General features: G+C 45.4%; 3 protein-coding genes across 3 annotated transcripts; all 3 read left to right on the top strand.

The window, feature by feature from the left end:
• The first annotated feature begins 3,805 nt into the window (after positions 1–3,805).
• LOC120942731 (taste receptor type 2 member 4-like) lies at positions 3,806–4,687 on the top strand. The gene has a single exon (XM_040355655.1). The coding sequence runs from the start codon at positions 3,806–3,808 to the stop codon at positions 4,685–4,687; it is 882 nt and encodes a 293-aa protein (XP_040211589.1).
• Positions 4,688–8,406: 3,719 nt separating this feature from the next.
• On the top strand, positions 8,407–9,318 carry LOC120942729 (taste receptor type 2 member 40-like). The gene has a single exon (XM_040355654.1). It carries the CDS (start codon positions 8,407–8,409, stop codon positions 9,316–9,318), a length of 912 nt encoding a protein of 303 aa, XP_040211588.1.
• Positions 9,319–13,605: 4,287 nt separating this feature from the next.
• LOC120942728 (taste receptor type 2 member 40-like) lies at positions 13,606–14,517 on the top strand. The gene has a single exon (XM_040355653.1). The coding sequence runs from the start codon at positions 13,606–13,608 to the stop codon at positions 14,515–14,517; it is 912 nt and encodes a 303-aa protein (XP_040211587.1).
• Positions 14,518–18,080: the final 3,563 nt, after the last annotated feature.

The raw sequence follows: 18,080 nt of genomic DNA, 5'->3' as shown, positions 1-18,080 counted from the left end.
CATACCAGTCAGTATCCCTGATCACAACAATCATATGATGACGCTGTACTGCACTGGTGACAGTATTTAAAAAAAAGAAAACAAATGTTTTTTTTTATTTAATTTCTTAATTTTTAAAAAAATTGGGACAAAAAATACAACTTCAAAAACTTGACATGCTTCTTACTAAATACCTTGGATTGTCTACATTCCAAAAAGGGGTTATTTGGGGGGATTATGGTGTGGGGTAGGGATCAACCTGATGGTCAACATGGGGAGATTTGGGGTGGGGGAGTTCAGAGCCCCCCTGCCCCAAAGCACTCATCCCTCCATGTTGAGGGCATGTGGCCTGGTACGGTTCAGGAGGGGGGGGCTTTCTCGTCCCTCCTCTTTTCCTGTGGCCTGCCAGGTTGCATGCTCGGATAAGGGTCTGGTATGGATTTTTGGGGGGACCCTGCGCCATTTTATTTTTATTTTTGTGCGGAGTTCCCCTTAAAATTCATTCCAGACCTGAAGAGTCTGGTATGGATTTTGAGGGGGACCCCTACACCATTTTTTTTATTTGGCACAGGGTTCCCCTTAATATACATACCAGACCTAAAGGGCCTGGAATGGAATTTGGGGGGACCCCTACGCAATTTTCTTTTAAATTTTGGATCCCCTAAATATTCATACCAGACCCAAAGGACCTGTTAATGGACTGGGGGGGGGTGAACCCATGCCCTTTTTTTCAATTACTTTTATCTGTATTTCTGGGACCCGACAATTCATGAACAGCCGCGAGTAGTTTTAAATGACTTTTATTCCTTTAGAAATTACATTTTGTGCAGGGACTAAACACGGGAAACATGCACTACTTTACAGGCATACTATAGACACCCCCAGGTATGAAATATAAAGGAACACTTCACTTTTATTGTTTCACTTTAAGCATTATTAAAATAACTGCTTCCAAAAAAATGGCAGTTTTTAAAACTTTTTTTTGCATTGATACATGTCCCCTGGGGCAGGACCCGGGTCCCCAAACACTCCCCTGGGGCAGGACCCGGGTCCCCAAACACTTTTTAGGACAATAACTTGCATATTAACCTTTAAAATTAGCACTTTTGATTTCTCATGTTCGTGTCCCCTAGACTTTAACGGTGTTTGCGTGTTCGAACAAAATTTTTTCCTTGTTTACATGTTCTGCTGCGAACCGAACCGGGGGGGGGTGTTTGCTCAACCCTAGTGTGGGGTTGTTTTTCAGGGGTTGAGCTTGGCCCCTTAGTTCCAGTGATGGGAATTCCTAAGGCGTCGGCATACCAAAAAATCTTGGACAATTTCATGCTCCCAACTTTGTGGGAGGAGTTTGGGGACGGCCCCTTCCTGTTCCAACATGACTGCCCACCAGTGCACTAAGCAAGGTCCATTAAAGGCTGATAGATGCTAGTGCAGATTGGGGTCTTTTATCAGACACCCAACTCAAAGAATTCATTAAGAGCTTCAGGAGGATTAGGAACCCTCATTGGGAACCCTGGAGTTAATTTGGTCAACTAAGATGTAAGTGTAAAATAAATCAGAAGTAGGTAAGAGTAATGGTTCTCCTGACTTCATGAACTTCCATCTGAAGAGGAGTGTCCCCACAGCTAAAGAGAGATCTGACATATGGGTTAGTAGTATCCCCTGGAAGGTGGTCAGGTATTTAATGTCATATCAATTACAAAGGATTGAGGTAGGAGGCTGCCTGACCCTGTGTGGTGGACTCCTGGAAGAAGTTGAGGTAAGAGGCCTCCGGAGCTGATGAGTAAAGGCTGTTTGATGCCTTCACAGACTGGGGTCCTACTCTGAGACTCCTCTCTCAGAGAATCTATTAAAAGCTACAAGAGAATGGCAAGTCTAATTGGGAACCCTGAATTGACTAATTTGTTTTTCTAAGAAGTGAGTGTTAGTAATTAGCTCCAAATTCCTTCTTCAGCTCTTAATGGGGTTTGAGTCAAGTGGGGTGTCTGAGAGTAGCCCCCAGTCACCAATAATGGTGAGTCAGAGTACTTTGGGAGCTTTTTTATTATCTCTCCCTTAGAAGGGAATACGGGTTACAATTAGTATGATAGAAGACTAACCTGCTTGGCCACCTTCCAGGTTTGGGGATACTTGCCCATAGGTAAGCCCTTTTTAGATGTGGGGACACTGTGTTATGCCAAGAGGACCATTCATGAAGTCAGGAGACCAGTACTAACTGGTTTATTTCACAATCACATCTTAGGAGACCAAATTACTGACTTCAGGGTTCACAGTTAGCCTCAAATTCCTCCTGCAGCTCTTAATGGGGGTTGAGCCGGGTCAAGTGTCTGAGAGTAGGCCCCAGTCTGTGCAAGCACCAACCAGCCTTGCCCATTTGTCTCAGTATCAGCTCAGGAAGCCTCTTACCTTAATACTTTGACATTGATATGACAAAAGACTAACATGCTTGACCATCCTCAAGGTTTTGGGGGAACTAGTCCATATGTGAGCTCTATTTAGAGGTGGGGTCAATCCACTCCAGAGGACCATTCATGAAGTCAAGAGAACCATTACTCACATCTTCGTCTGTCATATCAATTTTAAAGACTTAAGCCTCGTACACACGATAGGTTAACCAGTGGACAATGGTTTGAAGGACCGTTTTCATCAGTCCAAACCGATCGTGTGTAGGCCCCATAGGTTATTTAACCTTAGGTTAAAAAAATGGCAACTTGCTTTAAAATTTAACCTATGGATGGTAACCGCTATGTCAAAACCGATCGTTAGTATGCAAAACCATTGGTTAAAAACCCGCACATGCTCAGAATCAAGTCGATGCATGCTTGGAAGCATTGAACTTCGTTTTTTTCAGCACGTCGTTGTGTTTTACGTCACCGCGTTCTGACACGATCGGTTATTTAACCTATGGTGTGTACGCACGACGGACCATCAGTCATAGGTTCACTTCACTTCATAGGTTAACCCAGGACAACTGTCCTTCAGACCGTTTTCATTGGATGGACTGATCGTGTGTACGAGGCTTTAAGGTAAGAGGCTTCCTGAGATGATACTGAGACAGACGGGTAAGGCTGATTGGTACTTGCACAGACTAGGGCTTACTCTCAGACACCTGACCTGGGCCCAGCCCCCATTAAGAGCTGCAGGAAAAATGTGAGGATCATTGTGAACCCTGAAGTTAGTAATTTGGTCTCCTAAGATGTGATTGTGAAATAAACCAGTTAGTACTGGTCTCCCGACTTCATGAATGGTCCTCTTGGCATAACACGGTGTCCCCACATCTAAAAACAACTTACCTATGGGCTAGTGTCTCCAAACCTGGAAGGTGGCCAAGCAGGTTAGAGTTCTATCATACTAATTGTAACCCTTCAAGGGAGAGGTAATAAAAAAAGCACCCGAAGTACTCGGACTCACCATTACTGGTGACTGGGCTCTTCTACACCCCCCCCCCAAGTACAGTACATTGAGCACTGGTTTCCAGGTGAAGGAAGGGGGCTGCCAGCAGGTGAACCAAACATTTTTGTCAAGTTTAAAGTAAATGAAATAAAACAATAAATAATAAACCTCCACGGTGTGCTCAATGGAAAGTATTCTCAGCTTCGGAGACAGTTCCTGTAATTTATTCCTCTGGTCTCACATTCCTCACTATACAAATACAGGTAGCCATGAAATCAAATGCTCCCGAGATTTGCATGTTTCTCCATTTCAGCTCTCTCTCTACTCGATCAGTCTAAGCATTTATTTCATCCAGTTGATCGTTAATTTCATCCATTGACACTGAGCTGGACAACCCAACAGAGGAACCTCTCCGGCAACAAACACGGCAAGAATGTGGCTGGTCTTGGATATAATTCGACTCGTCACCATTTTCCTTACTTTGGTGTCAGGAGTGACTCTGAACTCCTACATAGTCGCCGTGTATGTCCGGGAATGGAGGAGGAAAAAAGGCTTCAATGTAACCGACAAAATCTTCCTCTTTCGGGCTCTCACCGGGATCGTCTACCAATGTTCTTGCACCGTTGATAATCTGATATTCTTATTTGTGTCTCTCCCATCACATAACAATGGGCGGAATATATATACCTTTGTTTTTTATATCTTTCTGACGTATGAGAGCATCTGGAACATTGCTTGGGTGTCCCTCTATTACTGCCTGAAACTGGTCAAGTGTTCTCACTGCATTTTCCTTCAACTAAAGAGAAGATTGTCCTCTTCTATCACCCAGATCCTCATCATCTCTTTGGTGGGATTATTCTTCACAACTCTTCCCCTTCATTGGACCTTACATTTTCATTACAATAACGTGACCAATAATCCATATGGATTTCATAATTCCATAGAAATTGATGTCCGTTACGTTCCCCTCTGTATGGTTCTTGGTTCTCTTCTCCCGTTTCTCATCAGCTTCCTCTGCATTGGGCTCAGTGTGAAGTCTCTCCTGAGTCATGTCCACCAGATCCGTCACCATTCATCTCAGTTCAGCTCATCTCCACAACTAGAGGGTCACCTCCGAGCCGTCAGGACCATGATCCTCCAGGTCTGCTTTTGCCTGGCTCTGTATCTGGCTGTCTTCAGCCTTCTCCACCTCTCTCCATACTTAGGATTAGCTGTGAGAATATTTATTTTCATATTCATTGCAAGCTACCCTTCTTCTCTGGCCGTCATCTCAATACAGGGGAACCCCAAGTTAAGAAAGAGACCCCCAACTTAGATACCTTTTATGTCTCTTTTTTTTTTTTCTTTTTTTTTGCATTTCATCACAACATTACCATTTCCCTTCTGGAGACAGACTCTTCTTCCCTCTTTAAACTTCTTTTAGATATCAGAATATTTCTTTCAAAATATTTTATTTTCAAAAAGGTATACAATACATTGTAACATTTCATAAATAAATAACTGAACCTGGAAGTTCCATAGAGTGAACTTGGTGTTGAGTTATTCACTTTATGGTCAACACAGAGGACAAAGGGGTGCTCTTTATGTCTAGAGCAGGGGTCTCCAAACTGTGGCCTGAGGGCCAGATGTGGCCGTTTGCTAGCCTTTATCTGCCCCTTGGGATACTATTTCTTCCACTGATTATGAGGTGCTATTCCTCCCACTGACACCAACAAGGGGGCACTATTTCTTCCACTGATACCAATGATGGAATACAATTCCTCCTAATAGGGGCACTACTCCTTATCCTACTGACCACTAGCCTTGAGGCCCTACTTATTCTCACTGGTGCTGGGAACGAGACATTTTCTGCCCCCGCTGGCCACAAGCTGTCCCTTATAATGTCTCAAGGACAAAAAACTGGCCCTTTGTTTGAAAAGTTTGGAGACCCCTGGTCTAGAGGAAAAGAGATTTCATCTCCAAATCCGGAAAGGTTTCTTCACAGTAAGAACTGTGAAAATGTGGAACAGACTCCCTCCAGAGGTGGTTCTGGATAGCTCAGTAGATTGCTTTAGGAAAGTCCTGGATTTTTTCCTAAATGTACATAATATAACTGGGTACTGACATTTATAGGTAAGGTTGATCTGGGGAAAATCCGATTGCCTCTCGGGGGATCAGGAAGGAATTTTTTCCCCAGCTGTAGCAAATTGGATCTCATGCTCTGCTGGCATTTTTTTTTTTGCCTTCCTCTGGATCAACTGTGGGTATAGAATTGTGTATATGGGATTGTATGATATATATATTTTTTCTTATGGTTGAACTGGATGGACTTTTCTTGTCTTTTTTCAACCTGACTAACTATGTAACTATGTAACAACTTGGAAATTTCAAACATGTATCCAAAGTATGAAAACAAAGAGGTAAGGACCTCTCAATATAAGAGGTAAGAGGTATATTGGTTGTTGTTTTTTTATTTTTTTTTGCATAAAGTGTGTAATTTTTGTTATTATTACCATTATGCATTTGGGGGGAGGGGCTGTGTGTTTTCTCTTCTGGTTATCTAATGGTGGCGGTGTGAAGCTTTTACTGCTGTAACTCTCCAAAATATTCATTGTGTGTTAATTCTCTTTATAATAAAAATAAATATTGAACATTTATTTTATTGTATGTAATTGTGTCTTTTTTTCCACCAAAAATGCACATCGTAATCAGGCCCGTCTTCAATGCATTGCAAAAAGGACTGCTGCCCCGGGCCCAGTCTTTGTTGTGGGGCCCAAAGCAGCTGCCCCTTTGTCCCAAAGCAGCTGCCCCTTTTGCCCACGTGCCCGCAAATAGTTGATAAGTAGATTCTGGAGGGGGGGGGCCCAAGAAAATGTTAGCCCAGGGTCCAATCAATGTTAAAGACGTCCCTGATTGTAATATTTAATGACTTTAACCACTTGCCAACCGCCCGCTGTCATTATACGGTGACTATTTGAAGAGGAATACCGTTGTTATGGTAGGAGCCAACTGTCATCACCCCGGTATCCTCTTCTTTAGCCGGCGGTCAGGTTTTAGAGAAAAGTGGTCTCTACGGCAGATTTGGCGCAAGATCACTTTTATCAGGAGAGGGGCCCCCCCTCCCGCCAGGCTCCAAGCGTCTCCCTGCCGCTTACCGTTTGCTGTCGGTAGCGGCGGAGACGATCAGGTCCTCTTTACTGACAGACATGGAGCCAAGTGAGAGAAAGATGGCCCCCGCTTGGGCTCTACACCATTGGATGGCGGAAGCAACGTCAAACTTCCACTCAATGGTCTTAAAGGGGAATTTTTTTGTAAAAAAGAATGACATTTCATTTTTTTATTGCATTTTAGTGTAAATATGACACATGTGAGATCTTTTTGACCCCCAGATCTCATATATAAGAGGACCTGTCATGCTTTTTTTTCTATTACATGGGATGTTTACATTCCTTGTAATAGGAATAAAAGTGAGCCAATTATTTTTTTTAAAGGCACAGTGTAAAAATAAAAAATAAAAGTAAAAAATAAAAAGTAAATAATTAAAAAAAAGCACCCCGTCCCGGCCCGTCGCGCAGAAGCGAACGCATATGTAAGTCACGCCCACATATGAAAACAGTGTTCAAACCACACATGTGAGGAATTGCCGCGATCGGTAGAGCGAGAGAAATATTTTTTTTCTCCTACATATTTTTGGTAATAGAAATCGCAATCGCAAGTGTATATTGATTGGTTTGCACAAAAGTTATAGTGCCCAACAAAATAGGGGGTAGATTTATGGCATTTTTATTATTATTATTTTTTTACTAGTAATGGCTGCAATCTGCGTTTTGTATCGGGACTGTGACATTGTGGCGGACACTTTTGACGGGCTCACTAGAGGAGATCTGGATTGGGGGCTCTGGGTAATTTTTTAGCAAAACATTTTTACACGTAAGAGAGGTGTCAGGTAGGCAAGCGGTTAAATGCATAATTTCTGGCCCTAGATGGCCCAAAGGAGCTCTTTGGATTTTGGGCCTCTCTATGTGGCTAGGTTGTGACATATGTGATATTCTCATACAAAGGAGGAGTAGTAGAATGCGTTTTGGGGTGCAGTTCTAAGGATGCCTCTGCTGTTGGTTAGAAATATCTTATTCATTGCCAATTTTGTGTAAAAAAAATAATAACAATAATCTCACATTTTTTTATTTACCATATATACTCTAGTATAAGACAAGTTTTTCAGCCCCCTCGGCTTATACTCGAGTCAGTGTACCTGTCGGTCTCGGGTGTCCATTTTTTAAAAGTCACGGCTTCCCCCCGCCGCCATCCGCCGCTTGACGACGATAGAGATTTCCGGGGACCAGATGGTCACCAGTCATCTCTATGACTGTCGGAGGCCCCAGCGTCGCCTACGGAGATTTTTAAGTACCTGAAGTTTGGCGCCATTCCATGAGTCATTTTAAAGCGTGACATGTTGGGTATCTATTTATTCGGTGTAACATCAGCTTTCACATTATACAAAAAAATTGGGCTAACTTTACTGCTTTGTTATTTTTTAATTCATTAAAACCGTTTTTTTTTCCAAAAGAAAAAAGTTCTTTGAAAAATTATTGCGCAAATACAGATAACAATTTGAAATTACCGCCATTTTATTCACTAGGGTGTCTGCTAAAAAATATATATAATGTTTGGGGGTTCTGAGTAATTTTCTAGCAAAAAAATTATGATTTTTACATGACGGAGAGGAGTGCCAGAATAGGCCCGGTAGGGAAGTGGTTAGCACATCACGCACAGGTACATAGTTGACCTGATTAACCTCAGAACATGAACACAGCAGAAGAAACTTTTTAACACTTTGAACCCCTCTTGGAATCACCTGCTTACAAACCCTCTCTGACTTCGTATTCCATTTATCTCACTATACAAACTCAGGCGGCCATGAAATCAAATACGATGGTGATTTGCATGTCTCTTCCTCTCTCTCTGCACTAGATCCGTGTAATCATTTATTTCATCCATTGACACTGATCTGCACAGCCTGACAACCCAACCTCTCCGACAACCAACACGGCAAGAATGTGGCTGGTCTCCGATATAATTAGACTTGTCCCCGTTTTCTTCAACTTGGTGCCAGGAGTGACTCTAAATTCCTACATAGTCGCTGTGTATGTCCGGGAATGGAGGAGGAAAAAAGGCTTCAATGTGCCGGACAGAATCGTCCTCTTGTTGGCTCTCACCGGGATCGTCTACCAAATCACTTTCACCATCGAAGTTCTGAAATTTTACTTTGAGTCTCACTCATCACCGGGCAAATCACTTCAAATTTATATTGTTGTTTTTAACATCTTTCTGATGAATGGGAACCTCTGGAACACGGCTTGGCTTTCCCTCTATTACTGCCTGAAACTGGTCAAATGTTCCCACCGCATTTTCCTTCCGTTACAGAGAAGATTGTCCTCTTCTATCACCCAGATCCTCATCGTCTCCTTGGTAGGATTGTTCTTCATATCTCTTCCCCTTCCTTGGACTTTACATTTACATTACAAAATAATCAAAGATCCCTCTGGAATGAATCATACACATCCGGTTATTGACATGGATGTCCGATACGTTCCCCTCTATATGGTTCTTGGTTCTCTTCTCCCGTTTCTTCTGATCTTCCTCTGCATTGGGCTCAGTGTGAGGTCTCTCCTGAGTCATGTCCACCAGATCCGTCACCATTCATCTCAGTTCAGCTCATCTCCACAACTAGAGGGTCACCTCCGAGCCGTCAGGACCATGATCCTCCAGGTCTGCCTTTGCTTGGCTCTGTATCTGACTTTGTATGATGATCTCCTGTTTCCCATCGAGATAGGAACCGTTGCTAAAGTCGTGTCTTTTACAATCATTACATGTTACCCTTCTTTTCAAGCTGCCATCTCAATCCAGGGGAACCCTAAGTTAAGAAACAGACCCCCGACTCGTGATACGCCCATTTGCAGCACATAGAGGGCCAGATTCACAAAGAGTTACGCCGGCGTATCAGTAGATACGCCGACGTAACTCGTAATCTAAGCCCGTCGTATGTTTAAGGCCTCGTACAGACGAGGGGACAGTCCGCTGAAAACGGTCCACCGGACCGTTTTCAGCGGACATGTCCCCTCGGAGATTTCTGTCTGATGGTTGTACACACCATCAGACAGAAATCCGCGCGGACAGACAGCGCGGTGATGTGTCCGCGCCGTCGCCGCGACGATGACACGGCGACGTGCGCGACGCTGGAAGGTCAATGCTTCCACGCATGCGTCATAGTAATTCGACGCATGCGAGTGATGGCGGCCGCTCGGACATGTATGGTGAGTCTGTACAGACGACCGAACATGTCCGACGGACAGGATTCCAGCGGACATGTTTCTTAGCATGCTAAGAAACATGTGTCCGCTCGAAAACGGTCGGGTGGTTAAATGTCCGCTGGAAACCTGTCCGGTCGGCCGTACACACGACCGAACATGTCTGCTGAAACTGGTCAGCGGACCAGTTTCAGCAGACATGTTCGGTCGTCTGTACGAGGCCTTAGTGTATTCTCAAACTGAGATACACTTAAACCTACCTAAGATACGACGGCCTGTCGTATCTTAGGGTGCAATATTTCCGCTGGCCGCTAGGTGGCGCTTCCATTAAGTTCGGCATAGAATATGCAAATGAGTAAATATGCCGATTCACGAACGTACGCTTGCCCGTCGCAGTAAAGATACGCCGTTTCCGTAAGAGGTATGCCGGCGTAAAGATAAAGCTGCCCCCTAGGTGGCGTAGCCAATGTAAAGTATGGCCATCGTTCCCACGTTGAAATTTTGAAATTTTACATTGTTTGCGTAAGTCGTTCGTGAATGGGGCTGGACATAATTTACGTTCACATGGAAACCAATATGTCCTTGCGGCGTACTTTGCCGCAATGCACACTGGGAAATGTACACGGACGGCGCATGCGCCGTTCGTAAAAAACGTCAATCACGTCGGGTCACCACTCATTTAAATAAAACACACCCCCCTCATCCTCATTTTAATTACGCACGCTTACGCCGGCCCCATTTTCGCTACGCCGCCGTAACTTAGGAGGCAAGTGCTTTGAGAATACAGCACTTGCCTCTCTGACTTAAGGCGGCGTAGCGTAAATAGGATACGCTACGCTGCTTTAACGATGCGGCGACCTACGTGAATCTGGCCCTGAGTGTCTGCCTATCTGTAGCCAGTTCCTAGATGTATCTTATATCTCTTTTATTATTTGTTTTCTTCTATACTGCATTCCGTTCCTCCTTCCCCTTTTCCCTTTACACAGACCTCTGTCTTCCAGGTACTAGTTGTTGGTGGATATCAGATTTTTTTCACCTTCAATAAAAGATAATTTTCAGATCAGTTCTATTGGTTTGTGAAAAGGCCAAAATTACTCCTGGAGGGCTAAGCCCAAAAATCATCAAATGGTCCTGGCAGAGAAATCCTTGTGTTTGCGGTTCACGACAATTACATCGCCCAGCAAATTGGTATAGAAGTGGACGTCAGGACAATGATAAAATTGTCGGAACTGCTGAATATAGATGAGAACTTGTGCCTGATAACATTAACTAGTCATGTTCCTCCCCCGGCCACCAGCTGAGCAGATGGAGCCCGGAGCCCGGAGCCCGGAGCCACAGTGAGGTCTGGATCACCACAAGCATTAAGAACTTGAGCTGAGGGGTTTAACAGTCCTGTTGCTTCCCCTGGCCCCCAGCTGAGCAGAAGTTTTTTTTTAATTGCTGCAGACAAGGGGAGGCTCTCTGTGGACCCTGATGTAAGGAAGTGGTTCTCTGTGGACCCTGATGTAAGGAAGGGGTTCTCTGTGGACCCTGATGTAAGGAAGGGGCTCTCTGGGGACCTTAATGTAGGGAGGGGGGCTCTCTGGGGACCCTGATTTAAGGGAAGGCTCTCTGGGGACCTTAATATAAGGGAAGGTTTTCTGGCGACCCTGAAGAAAGAAATAGGTTCTCTGGGGACCCTGATGTACAGAAGGGGTTTCTCTGGGGACCTTGATGTAAGGAAGGGGCTCTCTGGGGACACTTATGTAAGAAAGAGGGCTCTCTGGGGACCATGATGTAAGGGGGAGGCTCTCTGGGGACCCTGATATAAGGAAGGGGCTCTGTGGGGACCCTGATGTAAGAGGAGGCTCTCTGTGAACTCTGATGTAAGGAAGGGGCTCTCTGGGGACCCTAATGTAGGGATGGGGGCTCTCTGGGGACCCTGATGTAAGGGAAGGCTCTCTGGGGAACCTGATGTAAGGGAAGGTTTTCTGGCGACCCTGAGTGAGTGAGTGAGTGAGTAACTTGTATAGCGCAGCAAATGCGAACTTAATCGCCTCAAGGCGCTTGTCATCCAGAGTAGTACAGATCTTTCAGGACCCTGAAGTAAGGAAGGGGTACTCTGGGGACCCTGATGTACAGAAGGGGTTTCTCTGGGGACCCTAATGTAAGGAAGGGGCTCTCTAGGGACCCTGATGTAAGGAAGGGGCTCTCTGGGGACACTTATGTAAGGAAGAGGGCTCTCTGGGGACCCTGATGTAAGAGGGAGGCTCTCTGGGGACCCTGATATAAGGAAGGGGCTCTCTGGGGACCCTGATGTAAGAGGAGGCTCTCTGGCAACTCTGATGTAAGAGGAGGCTCTCTGGCAACTCTGATGTAAGAAAGGGGCTCTCTAGGGACCCTAATGTAGGGAGTGGGGGCTCTCTGAGGACCCTGATGTATGGAAGGGGCTCTCTGGGGACCCTGATGTATGGAAGGGGCTCTCTGGGGACCTTAATGTAGGGAGGGGGGCTCTCTGGGGATCCTGATGTTAGGAAGGGGGTCTCTCTGGGTACCCTGATGTAATGAGGAGGGTTCTGGTTCTATATGTGTGATGGTGATGGGTTCTCAGTATAGTTTATCTATAAAACAACATGGAGAGTTGGTGAAATACCCAGTCAGCAATATTGCTCTAGATGACAGTCCCAGGGTGGATTCTCAGACTTCATATAGACCCAGAAGGCTAAAGTAGCTTCTAGCAAGCAGTAGTTCTTCAGCACCAGGTACACAAGTTCAGCAAAGACCAGTGGAGAGTCTAGTGTAATTTCTTTGTCCCCGGCTCTATTGTCCCACAACAGAAACCGCATGGATTAGGTTTTTAATCTGGTAGAACAACTAAGACTTGAGGCCCAGAGGGCTTGGAACCACCACAAGGTCCAGGCTCAGATTAGATCCCCAAACTCCAAGTAGACCCTTCCAGAAGCTTGTCCAGCATGTTATTCAAAGACTGACCAACCCACTGATTGCCAACTCTTTGGGAAATGGTGAAATTACAAACATTATTCTCTGCTGTACCTCTAACATAACACTCTAGAGGTCCCAACAGAATCTGGCCGATGTCACAACATGAAAACTCCAGAACACGACTTTTTGGAAAATGGAAAATTAAAGTGCACATTAGGCAGGTTATAGGGAACCCACCTCTACAGAATTCATTCCAGAACAATGACAATATCATAAAACATTGAGATAAAGTCTACGTGAAAAAAAATCCTGTCTGCCAATAATTCTCAGGCCCCGTACACACGACCGGATCTATCCGTTGGGATTTATCCGCGGATCAGTTCCAGCGGATAGATCCGGTCGTGTGTACGGCCTAGCGGACATTTCCCAGCGGATAAAAATCCAGCTGACGGATTCCCAGCAGATAAAAATTTCTTAGCATGCTAAGAAATCTATCCGCTGGAATCCAGTCCCTCGGACTTATCCGGTCGTCTGTACAGACTCACCGGATAAGTCCGTCCGCTCCCATCCCTCGCATGCATCGTATTGATTCGACGCATGCGTGGAAGTATTTACCTTCCAGGGTCGCGCACGTCGCCGCGTCATCGTCGCGGCGACGGCACGGCCACATCACTGCGGATGTATTCCGCTGGGATTTTGATCTGATGGTGTGTATAGCCATCAGATCCAAATCCGCCAGAGGATTTATCCGCTGGAAACGGTCCGGCGGACTGTTTCCAGCGGATATCCTCTCGTCTGTACGAGGCCTTAGACTGTCCCAGTTAGAGGTTTCCCGGATCTTGTATTAGAGTTATATCACTATACAACACACAGGTAACCATGTAATGAAATATGATGGTGATTTGCATGTCTCGTCTCTTCATCTCTCTCTCTGCGCTAGATCAGTATAATCATTTATTTCATCCATTGACACTGATCTGCACAGTCTGACAACCCAACCTCTCCGACAACCAACACGGCAAGAATGTGGCTGGTCTCCGATATAATTAGACTTGTCTTAATTTTCTTCAACATGGTGTCAGGTCTGACTCTGAATTCCTACATAGTCGCTGTGTATGTTCGGGAATGGAGGAGGAAAAAAGGGTTCAATGTGTCCGACAGAATCGTCCTCTTGTTGGCTCTCACCGGGATCGCCCACCAATGTTCTTTCTCCTTCGAAGGTCTGAATTTCTACTTTGGGTCTCATTTGCCACATGAAAGAGGACTTAATATTTATGTCTTTGTTTTTCATATTTTTCTGATGAATGAGAACCTCTGGAACACGGCTTGGCTTTCCCTCTATTACTGCCTGAAACTGGTCAAATGTTCCCACCGCATTTTCCTTCAGTTACAGAGAAGATTGTCCTCTTCTATCACCCAGATCCTCATCGTCTCCTTCGTGGGATTGTTCTTCATATCTCTTCCACTTCTTTGGACCTTACATTTACGTCACAAAATAATCAAAGATCCCTCTGGCATGAATCGTACACTTCCGGGTATTCATATGGATGTCCGATACATCCCTCTCTATATGGTTCTTAGTTCTCTTCTCCCGTTCCTTCTGATCTTCCTCTGCATTGGGCTCAGTGTGAGGTCCCTCCTGAGTCATGTCCACCAGATCCGTCACCATTCATCTCAGTTCAGCTCATCTCCACAACTAGAGGGTCACCTCCGAGCCGTCAGGACCATGATCCTCCAGGTCTGCCTTTGCTTGGCTCTGTATCTGGCTATCTGTTACGGTCTCTTCTTCACCGTGAGCACAGGAATCATCGCTAAAATCATGTTGTTTACAATCCTTTTAAGTTATCCTTCTGTTCAAGCTGCCATCTCAATCCAGGGGAACCCCAAGTTAAGAAACAGACCCCCGACTCGTGATACGGCCATGGGCAGCAAATAGTGTGTCTGATCTTATACCTCGTATTATTTGCTTTCTTCTATACTGCATTCTAAAGCCCTGTACACACGGCCTGCAATCCCGTCAGGAAAAAAACGTCGGTTTTCCTGACGGGATTCCTGGCAAGCTTGGCTTGCCAAGCCGTGCATACAGCTGGCCATTCAAAAGAACCGCCATCCTTTTGAATGGCAAGAACGTGGTGATGTCATCAACTTCCATAGGCAGAGGCATGATGGGACTTGTAGTTGCGCAACAACTGGAGGGCCGCCAGTTTGAGACCCCTGGTGTAAAGAATAGTACAGGGTGGGCCATTTATATGGATATACCTTAATAAAATGGGAATGGTTGGTGATATTAACTTCCTGTTTGTGGCACATTAGTATATGTGAGGGGGGAAACTTTTCAAGATGGATGGTGGCCATTTTGAAGTCGGCCATTTTGAATCCAACTTTTGTTTTTTCAATAGGAAGAGGGTCATGTGACACATCAAACGTATTCAGAGATTCACAAGAAAAACAATGGTATGCTTGGTTTTAATGTAACTTTATTCTTTCATGAGTTATTTACAAGTTTCTCTTTGTTTACAGCCATTGACATGTTAACACGTGTGGAGCGGATAGAAATTGTGTTGATGTCTACCTGTTTGCAAAATTGTACAACAAAATATAAAAAATGTTTTAAAAAATAAAAAAATTTGATCAAATACCACAAAAAGAAATTTGTGGGAAAAAATGATACAAATGTAATTTGGATACAGTGTTGTATGACCGCGTAATTGTCATTCAAAGAGTGAGAGCGCCGAAAGCTGAAAATTGGTCTGGGCAGGAGGGGGGTTTAAGTGCCCGGTAAGCAAGTGGCTAGTCTCAAAATACTAACCTAATTGTTTTCTTCATTACTCCTGAGACCTCCTGCTCTCTAGTCCTCTCGTCATCTCCTCCCATGCTCACCTCCAGGGCTTCTCCCAAGCCTCTCCCATCCTATGGAACTCCCTACTCCAATCTGTCCAACTATTACCTACTCTGTCCACTTTAAGACTTTAAGACCTCTGTAGCTCCTGTGAATCCTGCATCTCCAGTGACCCCTGTGGCTCCTATGTCTCCAGGGACCTCCTGTGAATGCTATGAATCCTAGTGCACCCCAGAGCCCCCTAAGTGACCCCAGAGCATTCTGTGTCATCCTGGGGTTCCAGTGTGCACTGAGTACCTCTGTAATCCCTACATCTCCACACGGACACTTCTGTCATCTCCTGGAATGGCTCTCCCTCCTGATCCCAGTCCATGACACAAAGGGGGAGTGTTTGTGTCCCATAATCCCCTGCACCCCATGTCCCTCAGTAAAGAGCACCTCCCTTGGATCCCTCTCATTCACTGACTCGATAATCACAACTGATTGGAATTATGGCAAACGTTGACTCTCCTAACCCAAGCCAATCTCCTTTTGGGTGGTTTCTTCTCTTCAGTGCCAATAACTGCTAATAAACACAAAGGCCCAGATTCACAAAGAACTTACACCGACGTATCTGTTTATACGCCGCGTAAGTTCTAGGATGCGCCGTCGTATCTATGCGCCATATTCAGCATCTAAGATACGCCTGAATTTTGGCTGGATACGACCAACGTAAGTCTCCTACGCCGTCGCATCTTGGGTGCATATTTACGCTGGCCGCTAGGGGTGCTTCCGTTGATTTACACGTCAAATATGTAAATGACCTAGATACGCCGATTCACGAACGTACTTGCGCCCGTCGCAAGTAAGCTACGCCGTTTACATAAGGCGTACGTCCGGCGTAACTTTACCCCTCATAAAGCAGGGATAAGTCATGTTAAGGTATGGGCACGGGAACATCGTCGTATGTTACGTCGTTTAGGTAAGTCGTACGTGAATGGGGCTGGGCGTAGGTTACGTTCACGTTGTTGCCATTGAGCCGTCGTATCTTACGGCGTAAATTTGACGTGATTCTGAGCATGCGCCGTTCGATCGGCGCTTCATTTACATGGGGTCACGATTCATTTAAATACAACACGCCCACTACCTGCCTACTTTGAATTAGGCGGGCTTACGCCGGCCCATTTACGCTACGCCGACGTAACTTAGGGAGCAAGTGCTTTGTGAATACTGTACAAAGGCCCAGATTTACAAAGCACTTACGCCGATGTATAACAAGTTACGCCGACGTAAGTGCAAATGTGCGCCGTCATATCTGTGCGCCAGACCCACAAACTAAGATGCGCCTAAAAACAGGCTTCACCCCGCCGACGTAACTTGCCTACACCTACACTGTACCTACACCTACACTGTACGCAGAGCATACCGCCATTCTGCCCTGTGCTAAAAAGCACATACTCAATCTTAATGAAATAACCCATGTTTAAACTAAATAGGTTCACTCACCATTCATCCAAAAAGACACCATCACCCATCAGCTTGTTATCAAGTCACCGTCCCAGTCATCACTGGTTTGCCGACGCCCTCACAGGCAGTTTTATTAAAGACCCAGTAGGAAGTGATGTCACAACATGTGACCGCCTCCATAGGAAGTGAGCTCACAGGGTGTCAGCTCCACCTAGCAGATGCCCATATACGGAGGCCCTTCCAACAGGGATTCAATACAGTAATATAACAATAACAAAATAATACAACAACACCACAATACAATGAATAGAAATACATACAATAAATAGAAATACATACAATGCTGGCTAAAGTCTTATGGGCGTGTCCGGGCAGGGAGTGCCCCCCCTGCCTCCAGAAACGATCACAGGCTCTTATATTAATCGCTGATAGAATCCTTAATCTGCGCCATTCCATAGAATAATGCATATCCAGATTATACCCTTATTAAAGGTGGAATGGGGGCTATCTACCCTTATTAAGGTGGAATGGAGGCTATCTACAGGCGCACGCTACGAATCCCAAGCCATGCTGATCAGACATGACCCAGATAAGAGCGCACATCTGTCCATAACCACTCGTGTGCTTGCGGAGCGAGCGCAACCCCTCCTCAACGATCGTCGGTGCTAAATGCACAGAGGGCACCTCGCCGGCGGACATAAGCCCACACCGCAAACATCACACTCCGACCTCAAGACATTTTCTACTACCAGGCGAGATTCAACCAGCCTCAGACTGCCCCAGTCAGTTCTATTTAGAGCGGGTTGTGACAGTACTAAGACTGGGTGACACTATGACAATACATATTAAATACATCTTGAAATTTCCACCACACATGGTGGCGCTCCCATTGATTAGCCATTCAAATATGCAAATGAGGGAAATACGGTGATTCACGAACGTACGTGCGAGGTGCGCGTAAGTTGTACGTCCGGCGTAAAGTTATGCCCCATAAAGGAGGTGCAACCCAGCAGCAGACATGCAAAGGCGTAGGTTACGTTCATGCCGTACGCAGTGATCCGGCGTAGTTTAGGCAGTTGTTCCGACGTGGTTGTGAGCAGGCGCAGGGGGATGCGTCTACGTCACGGCGCATGCGCAGTTCGTGATACGCATCTGTCTGGCGCTCGGCCCATCATTTGCATGGGGTCACGCCTCATTTGCGTGGGTCACGCCCA

This window comes from Rana temporaria, chromosome 6, assembly GCF_905171775.1.
Source record: "Rana temporaria chromosome 6, aRanTem1.1, whole genome shotgun sequence".
NCBI classification, from domain to species: domain Eukaryota; kingdom Metazoa; phylum Chordata; class Amphibia; order Anura; family Ranidae; genus Rana; species Rana temporaria.
The sequence above is the reverse complement of the archived record's forward strand: the minus strand, read 5'-3'. Positions and strand labels throughout refer to the sequence as shown.